Source organism: Lonchura striata, chromosome 2 (genome assembly GCF_050655825.1).
Source record: "Lonchura striata isolate lonStrDom1 chromosome 2, ASM5065582v1, whole genome shotgun sequence".
Classification (NCBI taxonomy): domain Eukaryota; kingdom Metazoa; phylum Chordata; class Aves; order Passeriformes; family Estrildidae; genus Lonchura; species Lonchura striata.
In genome coordinates this window covers 143446252-143460906 of record NC_140704.1, presented here as the reverse complement: position 1 = coordinate 143460906, position 14655 = coordinate 143446252, and the positions used below count along the sequence as shown (strand labels likewise).

The following is a 14655-nucleotide window of genomic DNA, read 5'->3' as shown; positions in this document are numbered from 1 at the left end:
AACAGTTGTGGCATAAGTACAACTCTGCTGTCACTAACAGACACACACCAGGCTAAACTGGGTCTCATAGCTGAAGAAGCTGAATGTCTCCACAATTGTACTTATTGGCACAGTCCTGCTATATACATGATTTAACACACATGAGACTGCCACCCTCAGACTTATTTCTTGAGGGTATTGCCATAGAGTACCTAACACAAACATGGTCACAGGCTGATTTTGTGAGGCTGAAGTGTTGCATGACCCAGTGAAGTACTTTGTTAGCTGTTCAGACCCAAATGTGAACTCTGAATTGTGTAATTATTCCTCACCACCACCACTATATTTCAGTTATAACCTTAGTTATGTCATCCTATCTCCCAGGCTAACTTACTCTGAAAAAAAAACTCCTTTCTAATATATATCCCACACATTATTCATCCTTCCCTGTAGCAAGACACTGCATGACTTTTAAGGCAGCGATTAAGATAAGGTACAGGAACACAATAAATAATCTTTTGTTTTTAGGAGTCTGCAGACCCATTTTTCTTCCCATTGCTTTTAGCTGTTAAAGGCTGGTGTTTAAGAAAGACAACTTTAGCAAAAAATATTTTTAATCACATAAAGTTTATTTACTTATTAAAGTTATATTACAGTATGTACAGTTTCTATTTACATATACACCTATCAAAGAAATGAAGCACCAAATGATACAGTTAGTATTTCAGAGGAATTTACAGATATATTATATTTGCATCCAAATAGTTATATCTACAGACATGCATGGATTAGAATCAAATTCTTATATAACACTGATTTAATTTGCTTTTGGATTAGACTGCTAGTGAAGTTACCAAAGAGGAATTTAATTGCTGTTAGCTATCAGCTTGCTGTGCTTCAGGATAAGAGATTTTACCCTATGTCATTTCCAGGGCTATGTGCAATCTTAATCCTCAGAGTCAGAGGTATTGACAGAAGGTACTTTATAAGCCACAAGAATGTAACACTTCCATCAGTAAGATTTTACTGTCATCAAAAAACAGAGTTTCATTAAAAAGAAAAAAGAACACTTCTGGAGTGTTTATATGTGGTAAGGAAAGAGAAGTTAAGAGCCTGGAAGCTTATTTGATGCAGTATCATATATTCCTCAAGGAATATATTGACTCTCAAGAAGCCCACTCTTACACCCACTGAAACTCGCTGCATGATCCCCGTAACTCAAGGGGAAACTCTTGCTGTTGTCTTTGTAATTTTTATGGCACTACCAGAAAAAAAGAAGGCTCTGTCCAAGGTACAAAATTTCCTTCAAGTGACTAAAAGACATTTTGAGGGGGCAAATGGAAAATGAGGTATTTAATAAAGTATGGGGAAAAAAAGCACCTAGTTTGAAAGACCATTCTGATAAACATTTTAAAGGTTTCATATACGCGATTGTTACATTCACCTAATTGTGGGTCAAGTTTTGTACAAACTGCTTATACTTTCTGTGTTATGCAATTCATGCTTTTCATAATTTTGCTTCACTAGACGTGGGATCTAACGGCTGGAAGAAAACGACGTTACCCTGCGGACAGTTGTTGTGACAGACACAGGTGTTGATCAGCATCACTGGCTGTTTTAGGGCTTTGCCCTGGGGGCAGCGGAACTCGACCTGGATGGTTTTGGTGCTGTGCGGGGTGCAGCAGCGGCCGTCGCTGCAGAGGCCGCAGTAGCGGGGTCTGTACGTCTGCACGCTCGTGCAGTTCTTGTGCTCGTAGCGAACCGCCCTCACGGACTTCTTCGTCCGGATACATTTCTTCCCTTTCTAAAGAGAAAGATGAAGAGACAACAGATATATCATTGCGTAGGACAGACAGCATTTAACAACTGACATGCAAGGATACAGGTCTATCTATCGAATTTAAATTAGTTGTCTTTATTCATTCAACAGCAAGAAGACCCTGAAACTGCTTCAGTAGTTACCTACAGGTGACAAGATCTGCTCTTCAACACCAGCATGTTAGTGGGCCAGTAATGAAAGACAAATAATTAAAATCCACTCTTTTCATCTGAGAAAATCCCAGTCTACATTCATTAAGAAATTATACTCTACTGAAAAACTTCTCAGGCTAGTGTAGTTCCATCAGAGAATCAACAAGTCAAATGAGCAAGTTACAGGATTAGGTTCAGGGGGAGAAAAGGGGGTAAAATTAACTGCAAAAGTCATCACCCATTCCTGGGACTCGAGGCACAACCAGCTCTAGACATGTTTTTAATAAATGATTGACTAACTTGTCCTTGGAAGTCTTCAATGACAGAGACTCCACATCTGCCCCAGACAACCCCAAGAGTTCACTATTCTTACTGCCTAGTACATTTTCACTCATGTCTTAATTTTATGCAGTCTAAACCCTCAATTTCTTGTTATATCCTCCATGGACTCAAAACAGGCTGCAATATCTGAATACAGATTTGAGAACATATCTCTCTTCCCTTGCATTCAGGAGAAGTTCAGTTCTATCTGGTTTCCCTAGATGAACATGTTTTCTAGACCTCTGATTATTCTTGTTAATCTCTTCAACTCCTCCCACATGTTTCATCTCCTTTACAAAATACAGTATATAAAACTGTAGAGACTGGTCAGCAAAGGCCTTAGAAATGCTTTCCAACACTCAGAACATTACATAAATTGATGGGCCTCTTACGTAGCTAAATGTTATCTTCCCTGACAGAAACACTTGCATAATGAGTAGAAGTATAAAAGTCTTCCCTCTTAGATACAATTTTTTTTACACCAGAATGTCAGTATTGGGTCTGCTTTGGGAAAAAAAATATCATAAGGATTAAGATAACATTTAATTTAATCAAGCAGACATTTCACACATTTCCCTGCTGTTCCAGATGCTCAATAGACTGGAAATCTGATATATCCATTCTGTAGCACTGCATCAACTCTTGATTGGTACAGGTAGTACAGCTGCATTTGTGGAGAAGTTAGACTGTGTGAACTGTCAACCTGCACATGCAGTACATGTGATCTGTTTGGGATGACTTAAATTATCATAGAATCATAGACCAGTTTGGGTTGAAAAGGACCTTTAAAGGTTATCCCATCCAACTTCCCTGCAATGAGCAATGACATCTTCCACTAGATCAGGCTGTTGAGAGCACTGTCCAGTCTGACTTTGAACATTTTTGGGAATGCAGCACTGACTACTTCCCTGAACAACCTGTTCCAGTGTCTCACCACCCACATGATGCAAAATTTCTTCCTTATATCTAGTCTGAATCTACCTCTTCTAGTTTAAAACCATTAGCCCTTGTCCTACCATAACAGGCCCTACTAGAAGTCTGTCCCCACCTTTCTTGTAGGCCCCCTTTAAGTACTGCAAGGGGCTGTAGGGTATCCTCAAAGCCTCCTCTCCTCCAAATTAAATAACTCCAACTCTCTCAGCTTTACCTCATAGGGGAGTTGCTCCAGTCCTTGGTGGCCCTCCTCTGGATTAACTCCAGTAAATCCATGTCCTTCCTGAGGGCCCCAGAGCTGGACACAGTGCTCCGGGGGGGTGTTACCAGAGTGGAGCAGAGGGGTGAAATCACCTCCCTTGAGCCGCTGGAGGTGCAGCACAAAGCTACTGAGCAAACACAGCAAGTCTACTGCTTTACCAAAACCACTCAGCTTGCTGCACTTGTGCTAAAAGGTGCATTTATGTACAGTTGCATCTGGACCGCTGCAGACTGTAATATTGCAACCTTGGAATTAGAGCTGAAGACCTGCCTTGCCTCACTCTCTGCAGCATACCTTATCCGATGACTCTTCATTTTCACAAGGTCTTATCATGCAAAGCCGTGTCTGTTTCACCATTTCACACTGTTGATTCCTGTTGGTAACACGGGTGGAAAAGCCCATTCCACAGCTGGTGGAACAAGCACTCCATTCTGTTGTCTGCTCAATACAATTGGCACTTGAATCAGTCACAGTCCCAAGTGTGGCCTCTTGCCTGTAGGCTGGAGACAAAACCCCACAGAACTTTATTACAAAAAAAACTCACATGAAATCTTAATATCTAATTGAGCTCCATCATGTCTGAGAAGGAACATGTGAGACAAAATAAGGTTCAAAATCCATGCCTTTGACAGGATTTAGAAATTTGAAAAGCTGACTTTTTAGGAATCCTGAATAGCAACTTCCTATGTCTAAAAAAAAAGCCCCAAAGCAGAAAGATGTCTATCAGTGTAATCAGCAAAGCATTTAGATTCTGTTCACTCAAGTCCACAGCTGGAAGAATTATTGCTGACTTTTAAATCAGTTTAGAATCCTAACAGATTTTTATTCTTCACTCTTTCTAATGGAAATATGACACAAGTCAATTCTAAAGCTATGTCATAAAAGTATTTATATTAGGTACTTGAGAGAGGCTGAATTTTTTATCTAAACCAATAAACATAATGGAACAAAAGTCCTTTTACACCTGAGAGTCATAAAGTCACGCCATCTTGTCAATTATTGACAGCCTACAGCCAGGGTGATGGTGGGGAGGCTCGAGGGAAGCCATTTCCAGGAACTATCACAGGTACTTAAAGCCATGGCCAGGTCTGACCACCGTCCTGCTCTCCTGGCAGTGTAAAGCTGCACTGGGCAAACATTGCTGAGGCACAGTTTTGTTCACTGATTAGCACAGTACCCAACAGGAGGAGACAATACAGCTGAGCCGTCAGTCACAGCTCTTGCTGTTAAGCTCCTCTGCAACAGCCTTCCTGCCTTTTGAATGGCAAAGATCCAAAAAAAGGTGCCCTCCAGAGAGGGATGGCCATTGCCGAAAGAATGCAGACAATTCATCTGTAGGCACCTTATGGCTTAGCCTGTCACCATCAGACAAATCAAAGGAAAGGAAAGGTAATAGAAAAGTGTCAAACTTTTTGTTTACACCTTATGTGCTTTACAAGTAACACTTCACAGCACACTGAAAAGCTACTCCAGCTTTTCTTCCTCAATCCTTTCTCACTTGTTTTTAAAATGGATTAGCTGAGTTTTGGCATAACTAACTGCCCAAGATCACAAAGAGCAGTGACTGGAAGAGAATGCAGTGCCCTCCACTCTTGGAAGAAAGTTATGAAAATTCATGTTGAACTAAGAGTTTCATTTAATGGGGATGGAGACATAATTCAGTACAAAAACTGAAAATAGGAAAAAACTGAAAAAGAAGAAAATCCTATCTAGCTTTTTTTAAAAGCCTGAGTTCTGCACTTTGGAATGGATTGAGTTTTCTTACAAATCCATTCACTGTGTTTATAACCACTGCCTCTACAAGTACTCTGTAATGTTTTTAATGCCATCAATAAACATGAGCACTCTATCAAAGACAGGCTGGAATTCACTGGCATTTTAGCTACCGTGCTGACCACTTGTAAGAGCTGCAGAATTCAGTGGGGAGAAAATATATTGTAGACTAAACTGTTATAATACTATATATGTTGAAAAATATTCTTGCAGAGCAACTAGCAAGACTGCATCTTTTTTTTCTTTTTTCCTTGGTGTGGGAATGTTTGGCGGATTAGGACCTTGTCCTTGTTTTCTTCTGGTCACAAAACCAATGCATATCAGATAAACAGAAATTTAAAAATTGGGAACTACATTAATTAACTTTTAAAACTACTATGCATATTCATCCTCTGAATCTTTCTTTTACCTGATGAGCTTTGCCTTTATTAATAACCACTGGTATACTAGTCACTGTATGGCAGAAAAACACCTGACCATACAAGCAATATGTCTTAAACCTGGCAATCCTGTGGATATTTCCACGATGATATCACCTCCTGCTCACAATGACTATAATAAGTAATTTTATTTTCCTCACCAGCCATAGCAAAACCTCCCAAAATCACTTCATCGTCAGGGTCGCAGACCCACTTCTCACAGCACTCTCCAGGGACTTCGACTTTTCTGGGGAAGGGGCAGTCGGGGCCGGGGAGCAGCAGGTCCAGGTTGCAGCGGGGCAGGCAGCCGATCTGGCCGTCGCGGCAGGTGCACTGGTACTTGCAGCTGGGCTGGAACGTCTCCCCATTGCGATAAATCATCCCATCAAACACGCAGTTGTCTCCCTCCAGCACTAGTGGGAAAAGGGGAAGCATTTCGCAGAGGCAGAGGGCACCCGGACAGTCCCCGGCCCCCCCAGCCCCTCGGCGTCCGCGCTGGCACCTCCCGCAGCACCGGGGGCAGCGCCGGTGGTGCTGAGGACCGGCCCCTTGCCGGAGGGCGGCGGGAGAGCCGCGGGGCAGCGACGGGCGCGGCGGGCCCGGCCGGGCAGGGTCTCCCGCCGCCCCGAGAGCCGCAGGCGGGGACGTGCCGCTCGCCACCTACCCATGCAGATGCCGGCGGCCGCGCCGTCCTCGGGGCCGCGGTCGCAGTAGAGGCCGCTGCTCTCGTCGCAGGGCAGCAGCGCGGAGCAGCGCTCGCCGCGCTGCCGGGCGCACACCGGGCAGCAGGAGCAGCCGTCCAGCACGGCGGGCACGCCCGGGGCGCAGCGCGGCGGCTCGGCCGGGCAGCGCCCGCCGCAGGAGCGGGGACACGCCGGCTCCCGGCCGCTGACCGGCGGGGACAGAGCGGCCCCGGGGGCCGGGTCACGGGGCCGGGCCGGCCGCCGGCTCCCCCCGGCCGCCGGCCCCGCCGGGCGCCCCGCGCTCGCCTCGCACGGCCGGAGCAGCAGCAGCAGCAGCAGCAGCAGCAGCAGCAGGGCGGGCAGGTCCTGCCCGCCGCCCGTCGCCATGGCCCCGGCCGCCGCCTGCCCGCCGCCCGCTCGGCTCTGCCGGCAGAGCCATTGCAGCCGCTTTTATAGAGGCGCTCGGGGACCCCCCTCCGCCACCACCCCCGCACGGCGGGCACCGGGGCCGGAGGCGGAGAGCTGGAGCCCGGCCGGGCCCTCGGCTCCCCCCGCTCCCTCCGCCACCTGCCCCGGCGGCGCCGAGCCGCTGCCCTGCCCTGCCCGGCGCCGGCGCGACCCCTCTGCCGGCGGCGCACGGAGCGGGCACCGCAGCCCCGGGGACAGAGCCGGCCCCTGCCCGGGGTGGGGCTGGCCCAGAGCTACCCAGTGCCCTCGAGGGGCCTGCCGCCCTCAGCCGGTCCCTACGGCCCCTTCCCGTGCCGTGTGCCCGCAGCGTCCATCCCGGGCCGCACGCCGAGGGGGCACGGTGCTGCCTCGCAGCTCGCTGGCACCGCCGGCGTGGCTGGGCAGTGCTCAGCGCTGGAGACCAGCCACCCCAAAGCCAAACGCCTCCCGGGGCTATACTGCTCCTGGCCCCGGCGTTGAAGCGTTTTGAGCTTGGTGGGCACTGAACTCTTCACTTTCAAGTCACGGGCGCTGTTCTTTATTAGAGAGGTGCAGGTGTATCAGCTGATGAGACACAGATGTTGCATAGGGAGTCCTCCCTGCTCTGTGCAACTCAGTGCGTTGGAGTGGTCACAGACTACTCAGTTCCTACATGGTGTATGCAACCACAGGGGACACAGAGCCAACAGGCCCGGCCTCAGGAATGCTTTGTAGAAGTAACTCCAGTGCTCTGTGCTGTTATTTTAGCATGTGCAGGACAGATTTAAGGCCAAGTGTAAGGGAGACTAAATCTGTTAACGGGTTTTACTCAGCAGGAATTGCCTTCTGCCTAAGGCAGGCCTTCTTGGGTCTATACAGATATCCTATACAGATATGCTTTATCCTTAGTTGTCTGAGGCAGATAATATCCACTGGATTCTGTTATGGCTTGTTAAAGAGAAAATATTTGAAAAGTAAACAAAACTTGTTGACACACTAGTGAAAACTAGATGTCTTTTAAGTTTAAGACATGACACAAGTAATACTCATGAATTTACAAAGCTACTGTAGCTCTGTACCAAAGCAAAACACATCACCAGAAATGACAAGACAGAAGTTTTGGTTTGGACAAATGTGACCATTGCTTTCTTGATGCTAACTAGCAACAGCAGGATTTCTGAAAATGCCTGGCATTCTGGGGAAAGCAGATTTCACTGGTGCAGGATCATGTAATCTCTGGCCTTCATTTTCTCAGGCACAAACAGCATGACCAGCCAAGAGGAAAATTGGATTGTTCAAACATTATTAGCAGCTTGGGTATGAGTTTGAGGTTATTTAAGTCACCCACTGCCTAACAGGTCATCTTGCCTTCTTTGTCTCTTTTTTTTCTCCCTTATTAATCTCTGACTTAGTCAGTCAGTGCAGCCACTTTTTACAGCACTTTGCTTGTGAACAGAATAACCAATGCTCTTGGCCAGGCATGAAGATTTGCTGAAAAGAAGCAAGGCTTTTTCTGTAGTGTTCCCAGAAGCAAGCCTGCAAGCCAGAGGGCACATGCAAGACTTGTTTTTGCCCATCTCACTGCTTGTGAATCTGCAGAGGTTTTCAGTGCTGGTAATCATTCACAGTCACTGAAAGTTTCCTTACCTTTTAGTGAGATTACTTCACACCACTCTTAAATATCTTAAATATATTAAATATCTCAAATACTTTAAATATCTTAAATATCTTAAATATCATCTTAAATATCTTCTGGTGTCTATAAAAACATTTCACCACATAAAACTGCAGAAAAAGTCAAAGAAATGAAAAAAGTATTTGCCAGCATACTTAATTTGGAAAAAAAACCCACCCTCTTTTACATGTGTTTAATAGATTTATTAAAGCTGCACTTGCTTATGAACACTCTGTTTATGCAATACCAGTTATGAAAATGAGATTATGCTACATTTTAGTACAATAGGACCAAGTATCTTTTCCTAGATATTTCACTTCCTCCGTGCATAATTTCCAATCTGTTGAACCACCAGTTCTTGGACACTGGTTTATTTTCCTAACTGTGAATCTTTTTGTTTGTACTTCTCTTGCAACTTTTTAAAGTTTCTTATCATATGAAAGCATCCTTTGTTACTTCTCACAGAGTAAAATAATGATCAGTGGAGGTGTTTCATGCTGGCTCAGCTGGCAATGAATAGCATTCATTCATGATACAAAATTAGTAAGTACAAATAAATATTTTAGTTTCTCTGTGTTTGCTTTTTTAAAAGAACTGTACTTAAGTGAGTTAATATTTAGGTTGCCACCTTGGCTGTAGCTGTTGCAAAGAGTAATCCCTCCTAAGATGTAAAGAAATTAACCTCTGTTCTTCGCTCTGCAGGGAAACACAGTTGGAGAACACTGTTGAGAGGTGTAAGTTCAGGAACAGAGCCCAGCAGCAGAATCTCAGTATTAAGAATGTACTTAAAGGTTTTTCAGCACTGGAAAAGTGCTGGAAAAAGCTGTATCTAAAAGACTGGAAACAGAGTTACAAATAAAACTGGGTCAACTCTTAGAAGGTTTCTGGTATAACTATCCATAGGTGTCAGGATATATATCAAACATTAGAAAAATTCAAGCATTCATAGTGCTATCCCTCTTTTTAAAGCCAGCTGTCTGTGAAAGTGACTGCTTCACAACATGTAGCTCCACAAAATTATCCATTCTTCATGTATGTCAAACAATGCCATTTTTAGAGTACAGTTGTCATAAACATCATATCCTTCTCTTTCTCCTTTTGCTCTTTTGTCTTACCATGTTTTATTGATACAAATACAAGGTGGATAATTCAGCACTTGTCCGGCACTGTTTCATAAATAATGCCCTTTCTTTTAGTCTACCTCATAAATGGCAGTATTTTTCTAGAAAATATCACAGGTTTTAGTTTTTAGCTATCCCTTTCCAGCGGCAGCTGACAGCTGCAAATTCCTAACATCTGGTGGCGTTACTGATACCACACACGAGCGACATGTGGAAGCGTCCTTGTTACCGAGAAAGGGTTTTATCACTGTGTGCGTGTGACTAAGTTGTTTATCCCGCAGCACCCCTGCAGTCAGGGTGGGGGTGTGGTTTCGGCAGGAGAAGGCAGGGATGAGAAGGGAAGGCTCCCCCTGCCCTGCCCATCCAGCGGGAAGGTGTCGGGGCAGCCCCTCTCCCCCCCGGCGCTCCTGCTCCGCCCCAGCTCCTGGTGCTGAAGGACAGCAGCGACGGGCCCCGGCTCCGAGGAGAGCAGAGCCGAGCCATGGTGATCCTGTCGTGTGTGCTGTGACAGGGACAGCAGAGGCACTGCCGCCACCGCCATCGACGTGGGCATGGATGCTCTTGCTGAATGAACCAGGCCGGTGAATTTTCCCTGTAGTGCATGCACTGGCCCCAGTGCCTTCCCTCTCCAAAAGACATCCTGCTTCACCTGAGAGACAGATATTCCAGGAAAGCAACTGCTTCATTCAGTGATTACCTCTGCTAACCCTGACATTGTTTAAAGTAAGATGTAAGTTCTAATTATTTATAATGTCGTTATCAGAATTATCCCCACAGACTTAGTCATAGTTGTGCTTTTGAGAGGAGATTAAAAAATGTATTATCCTTTTGCCAATGGAAGAATTCTACTAGTTTTTATTTTTTTACAGTATTTTTTGTGGTGGTCTACAATCCCACTGAAGTTATGCTATGATACTGTGAGTTTTGCAATAGTAAGAGTCATGCAAATGACAGTGACTTGGATTTTACTTTTTTGTGAGTTGCCTTCTGTGTCATCCATAAAAGAAATAACAGGTTTAGCAAATAAGAAATTGGAGGGAAAATGTTGAAAGTAAAATACTTCAGAGCATTATTTTAAAATATCTTACATACAAGTGAAGAAAATTTTGAAATGAAATAACATTAAAAATCAAAACATTGTTTTGAAAATGTCAGAGTTACTTATGTTGGGATGGGGAGTTGCATCACTGAGTCAGACAGTTCTATGTGCTTAAAAGAAATTCAGTAGAAAAATTCCAGTTTCTTCTTAAATGCATGTTCCACCAAAAGTTTCTTTCCTCCACACCTATTTAATTATAAAGCCTGCCGGGAATACTTAGAGCACAATCAGCAGGTGAAGTTCTTACACATGGCTTTGTTATGGCTTTGTTATTTTGGGGAATATAGGAGGAGACATAGATGTTTTTAGAAAGGTATTATTATTTGTTCATGTATAATTGATCCTAAATTCAAAATGCTATGGTGCATGGCAAGAAATTTTCCCCTTTTTAGTCAGAAGATGGCAGGTGCTGTGATTTTGTGCAGGCTGAGATTTTTAGAAGAAAGCCAAGCAGCAGAAACATGGTATCTGTCCTATTAGAGACAGCACAAATAGTGAGAACAGTAGGGTAGGGATGGCTCATGTCCCCAGTGGTTGGAGATGTCTTTCTTTAGAGCAGATACTCTGTACACACTAACTTTTGATTTTTATGCCCCTGGAATTCTCTGTCCCCTTAGAGCCATAAAACATTATTATTTGTGTAAGAGTGGAATGACTGAACAAAGTACTTGAAGTCGCTTAAGGGCTATGCTACAGCCCTCCAAAATGGTGTTTTTATGCAAGTAACCTGAGGGTAGATGCTGCTTTGGTATGAATGGCTGCTCCTGTTCAGCATGGCAGTAGGTGGTTATATTCAGGAACAGGTACTCCTTTTCTGTAGTGACAGTTTCTACTCTGTTGGGAACCAAAGGGATAACATTTATGCCAGAAAAAGGTTATTAATAGTTGTTTGCAAAAGAAATTAAATAGTCTTTATATTTATTTTTATTTTAAAATGTATTAACCCTAAATATATAATTATATTTTGATCTGAAATTACGAGATTAACATTACTGAGGCCCATTTTACCACGTGAGATCATAATGGATAAACAGATGGATAAAAAGTTTTCCTTTCTTTATTCACCGAGTGAAACCAATTTCAGAGGGCCAACAAAGTCCTTGAGGAATGTGTCACCTAATTTCTCCTTCAAGAGCTTCAGGAAGAGATACATGTGGAACATATGGGGTTTCCTGGATGAAACAGCTGTTAAAGAGTTCCGTCACTGATTGCTTTTGAGAATAAGACTTATCTGTGTGAGCACAGGCAGGAAAAAATGCTGACAGACTGAAGAACCTAGTGGTACTAAAATGGGTGTTCTGAAATCAGAAAATTAGTTCAGCTGAGTGGGATTTCCCTATCTTTTTTTCCTTCACTAAAGAACAGCCATTTTCCAGAGCATGTGGGACATAAAGGGATATGGCTGATGAGATCCTAATTCAGCTAATTGAGAGTTCCAGACATTTTCAAGTAAGTATTGTTACCAAATTTAGGGCTGTTCTTTGTGCTTATTTCCCATATCCTCATTGGTCTCTGCCAAGTGCTGAATAATCTGACCATAAATACCGAGAACATATTTTATAGTTTTCATTTCATTTTCCAGTTGCTTTAGTCATGTTTTTTTTTGTCATAACTGAATAAGAAAGAACTTGTCCTGGGAATGAGCTGCTCCAGAGGCTTTTGAACTAGGGGAGCTCTGAATTAGAAACTCTAAACTACTGAGAATGCGAGGCGAGGGAAACAAATGAGATACAACTAAACAGGACCCTCTCAGATTGAGAAGTTTTTATAGTCTCTGTTGTTCCTTTCCACTGTGAGTATAAAGGCAGTCTCAGAGGTAATTCCTATAATTTAAGTTTTTAAGGTTAAAACAAGTTCTGCTCATAGAGCAAGTGAGTAGCTAGAAAAGACAGAGAAATGTAAAAGCAATTCATTCCCTACAGAGGCAGCTGGATCTGGAGAGTGCATGGCAGCCCTCCTGTCTCAGACTGAGAAGGGCAGGAACACTGAGTACACACACAGAGGCTTGCACCAGGGACATGCCTGGCGGAAGGTGCCCCTTCTTTCAGCTGGAATAATTTTGAAGACTATACATTTCAGTTCAGATATATGATTTTGAGGATCTATAATTTTTCTCAGTCAGTAACACATTTGCATTTTCTCCATCATCTGTTCTGAGTTCCTGCATTGCTGTGACTAATTCATTTTGGGCTGGCAAGATAGATGTCCTTCCAGGGAACTCTTCCCTTCCATAGCTCCTGGACCAGTTGTCTGATCTTCCCAAAATCTCCTTGATGTTTTTGCAACGTAGGGCTTAAAAATATTCATAGGGAAATGCTGCACTGTTGGCCCTATGATAGCCAAGCCTTCATTGCTGGTACTCCAAAGAGTTTTTTTCTCCTTCAGACTGCCATGTGATACCAGCACAGCATAATATCTAACTGCACACACCGAGTCTTGCCAAAGGAAACACTGCATTGGGCTTCACCCACAGGAGCCACAGAGTCCAAGCACTTTATCAGCCATCCAGCAAAGAAATCGAAGACGTGAGAGATGGAAGGAATGATTGGTTATTTAATCTCTTTTCTATTTTTGCTGGTCTGGTTGCCAGGGAGATACTGTATTAAAAGGAGTGGTCCACATATTAGCTTCACTTCATCATGAAAACAGCACTTAAAAATAAAGTTTAAAAATGCTTGTGTACTGAGAATATTTTTGTGTCATTCTTTAGCCAAGCTCAAATAATTTAATGCTTTCAATATTCCTTGTAAATTATCTTCAGGCCTTTTTCTGTGTTTGTCTAATTCTGTCCAGGTTTTCCTTCTGATATCCCTGTAGGAGAAAAAGTCTATTTAGATCAGCATACCATTCTTTCTAAATCAAATTCAGGGGCTTGTTTCTGGAGAGTGCTTTAACACAATTCATGCCCTCTTCCCATGTTTCTGTTTTGGTCCTTTTAAAAGGCTTCCAGGCCAGACTCCCTCTGTTTTCTCTTTTGTGGAAATGGAACATAGATATGCATTCTACTAACTTTTTTTTTCCCCTCATGTACTTTTTCTTTGATAACATATGATACATGTACTTCTAAGTTGAGAATAAACTCAGTGCAGCTATTCACTGAAGTTAGCATGGCAGTCGCTTGCTCTGTGAAAGTTACCAGGAATGGAAAGAAGGTAGAGAAATCTGTGGGTAAAATTTGAGATGAGTTTTTAGCCTTCTTTCAAGGGATTTAGGAATGAAGGATGTCCTGGAATAAAAGTGCTGCTGCCCCATTGGAAAGGAAAACAATTCATGGGCAGGGCTCAACCTGACACCACTGCAGCTCGTTCAGCTGGGGAGCAGATGCAAAGAGGATGGCGTGGCTACCAGGGAAAAAAATTCAACCCAGCTGCTTGTTTTATTAGTTCAGTTGTAGAGGTTGTGTGATAAGAAAATCCAGGGAAATGTTTCTAGCCTCAAATTGCTGCTTCTCACAAAGCTGGAGAGAGTACTGGAGGAATTTACCAAGGTGAAAGGACTGGAGAGGTGGTTGTTCCCTGATCTGGTGTATAATGCTGGGTCTGTGAAATTAGACTACTTCTTCTAGCCTTGAAAGAAACCGATATCCCAACAGACTGACAATCTCACTTGGAACAGCACAACGTCAGCATTTTTGCAGAGGAACATGCAGAAAGATTCTTCTGAATTTGGGCATCATCCCATTTGTTTAATGAGTTAGCACAAAGCTATAAATTAAAGCAAATACTAAGCAAATATGAAAGTATTCTAGATTATTAGTGGATATAAACTCTGTAATGTGCAGGAAGTGTGATCAGCCATTATTTTCTGAATCCACATAGCTGAGGAAGTAGATAGAAAAGTATTCCAGATTGTGTAGTAAATTACTTCATTAGTGACATTAACATTACCTTGTGCTTCTGGAGCACCCTGCATTAGTATTCATATACATCTGTACTCATGGGCATTTTCAATGTAATTGTATCCTGCCACATTGTAGAGGTGTCTTGACTAGTC

General features: G+C 43.4%; 1 protein-coding gene across 1 annotated transcript; it reads right to left on the bottom strand.

The window, feature by feature from the left end:
• Positions 1–587: 587 nt before the first annotated feature.
• On the bottom strand, positions 588–6743 carry CCN3 (cellular communication network factor 3). Its single transcript, XM_085573961.1, has 4 exons — positions 6323–6743; positions 5820–6071; positions 3761–3966; positions 588–1783 (listed from the first exon to the last, which is right to left on the bottom strand). The coding sequence occupies exons 1-4, from the start codon at positions 6726–6728 to the stop codon at positions 1487–1489; spliced, it is 1161 nt and encodes a 386-aa protein (XP_085430087.1). The 5' UTR covers positions 6729–6743; the 3' UTR covers positions 588–1486.
• Between the last annotated feature and the right edge of the window lie 7912 nt (positions 6744–14655).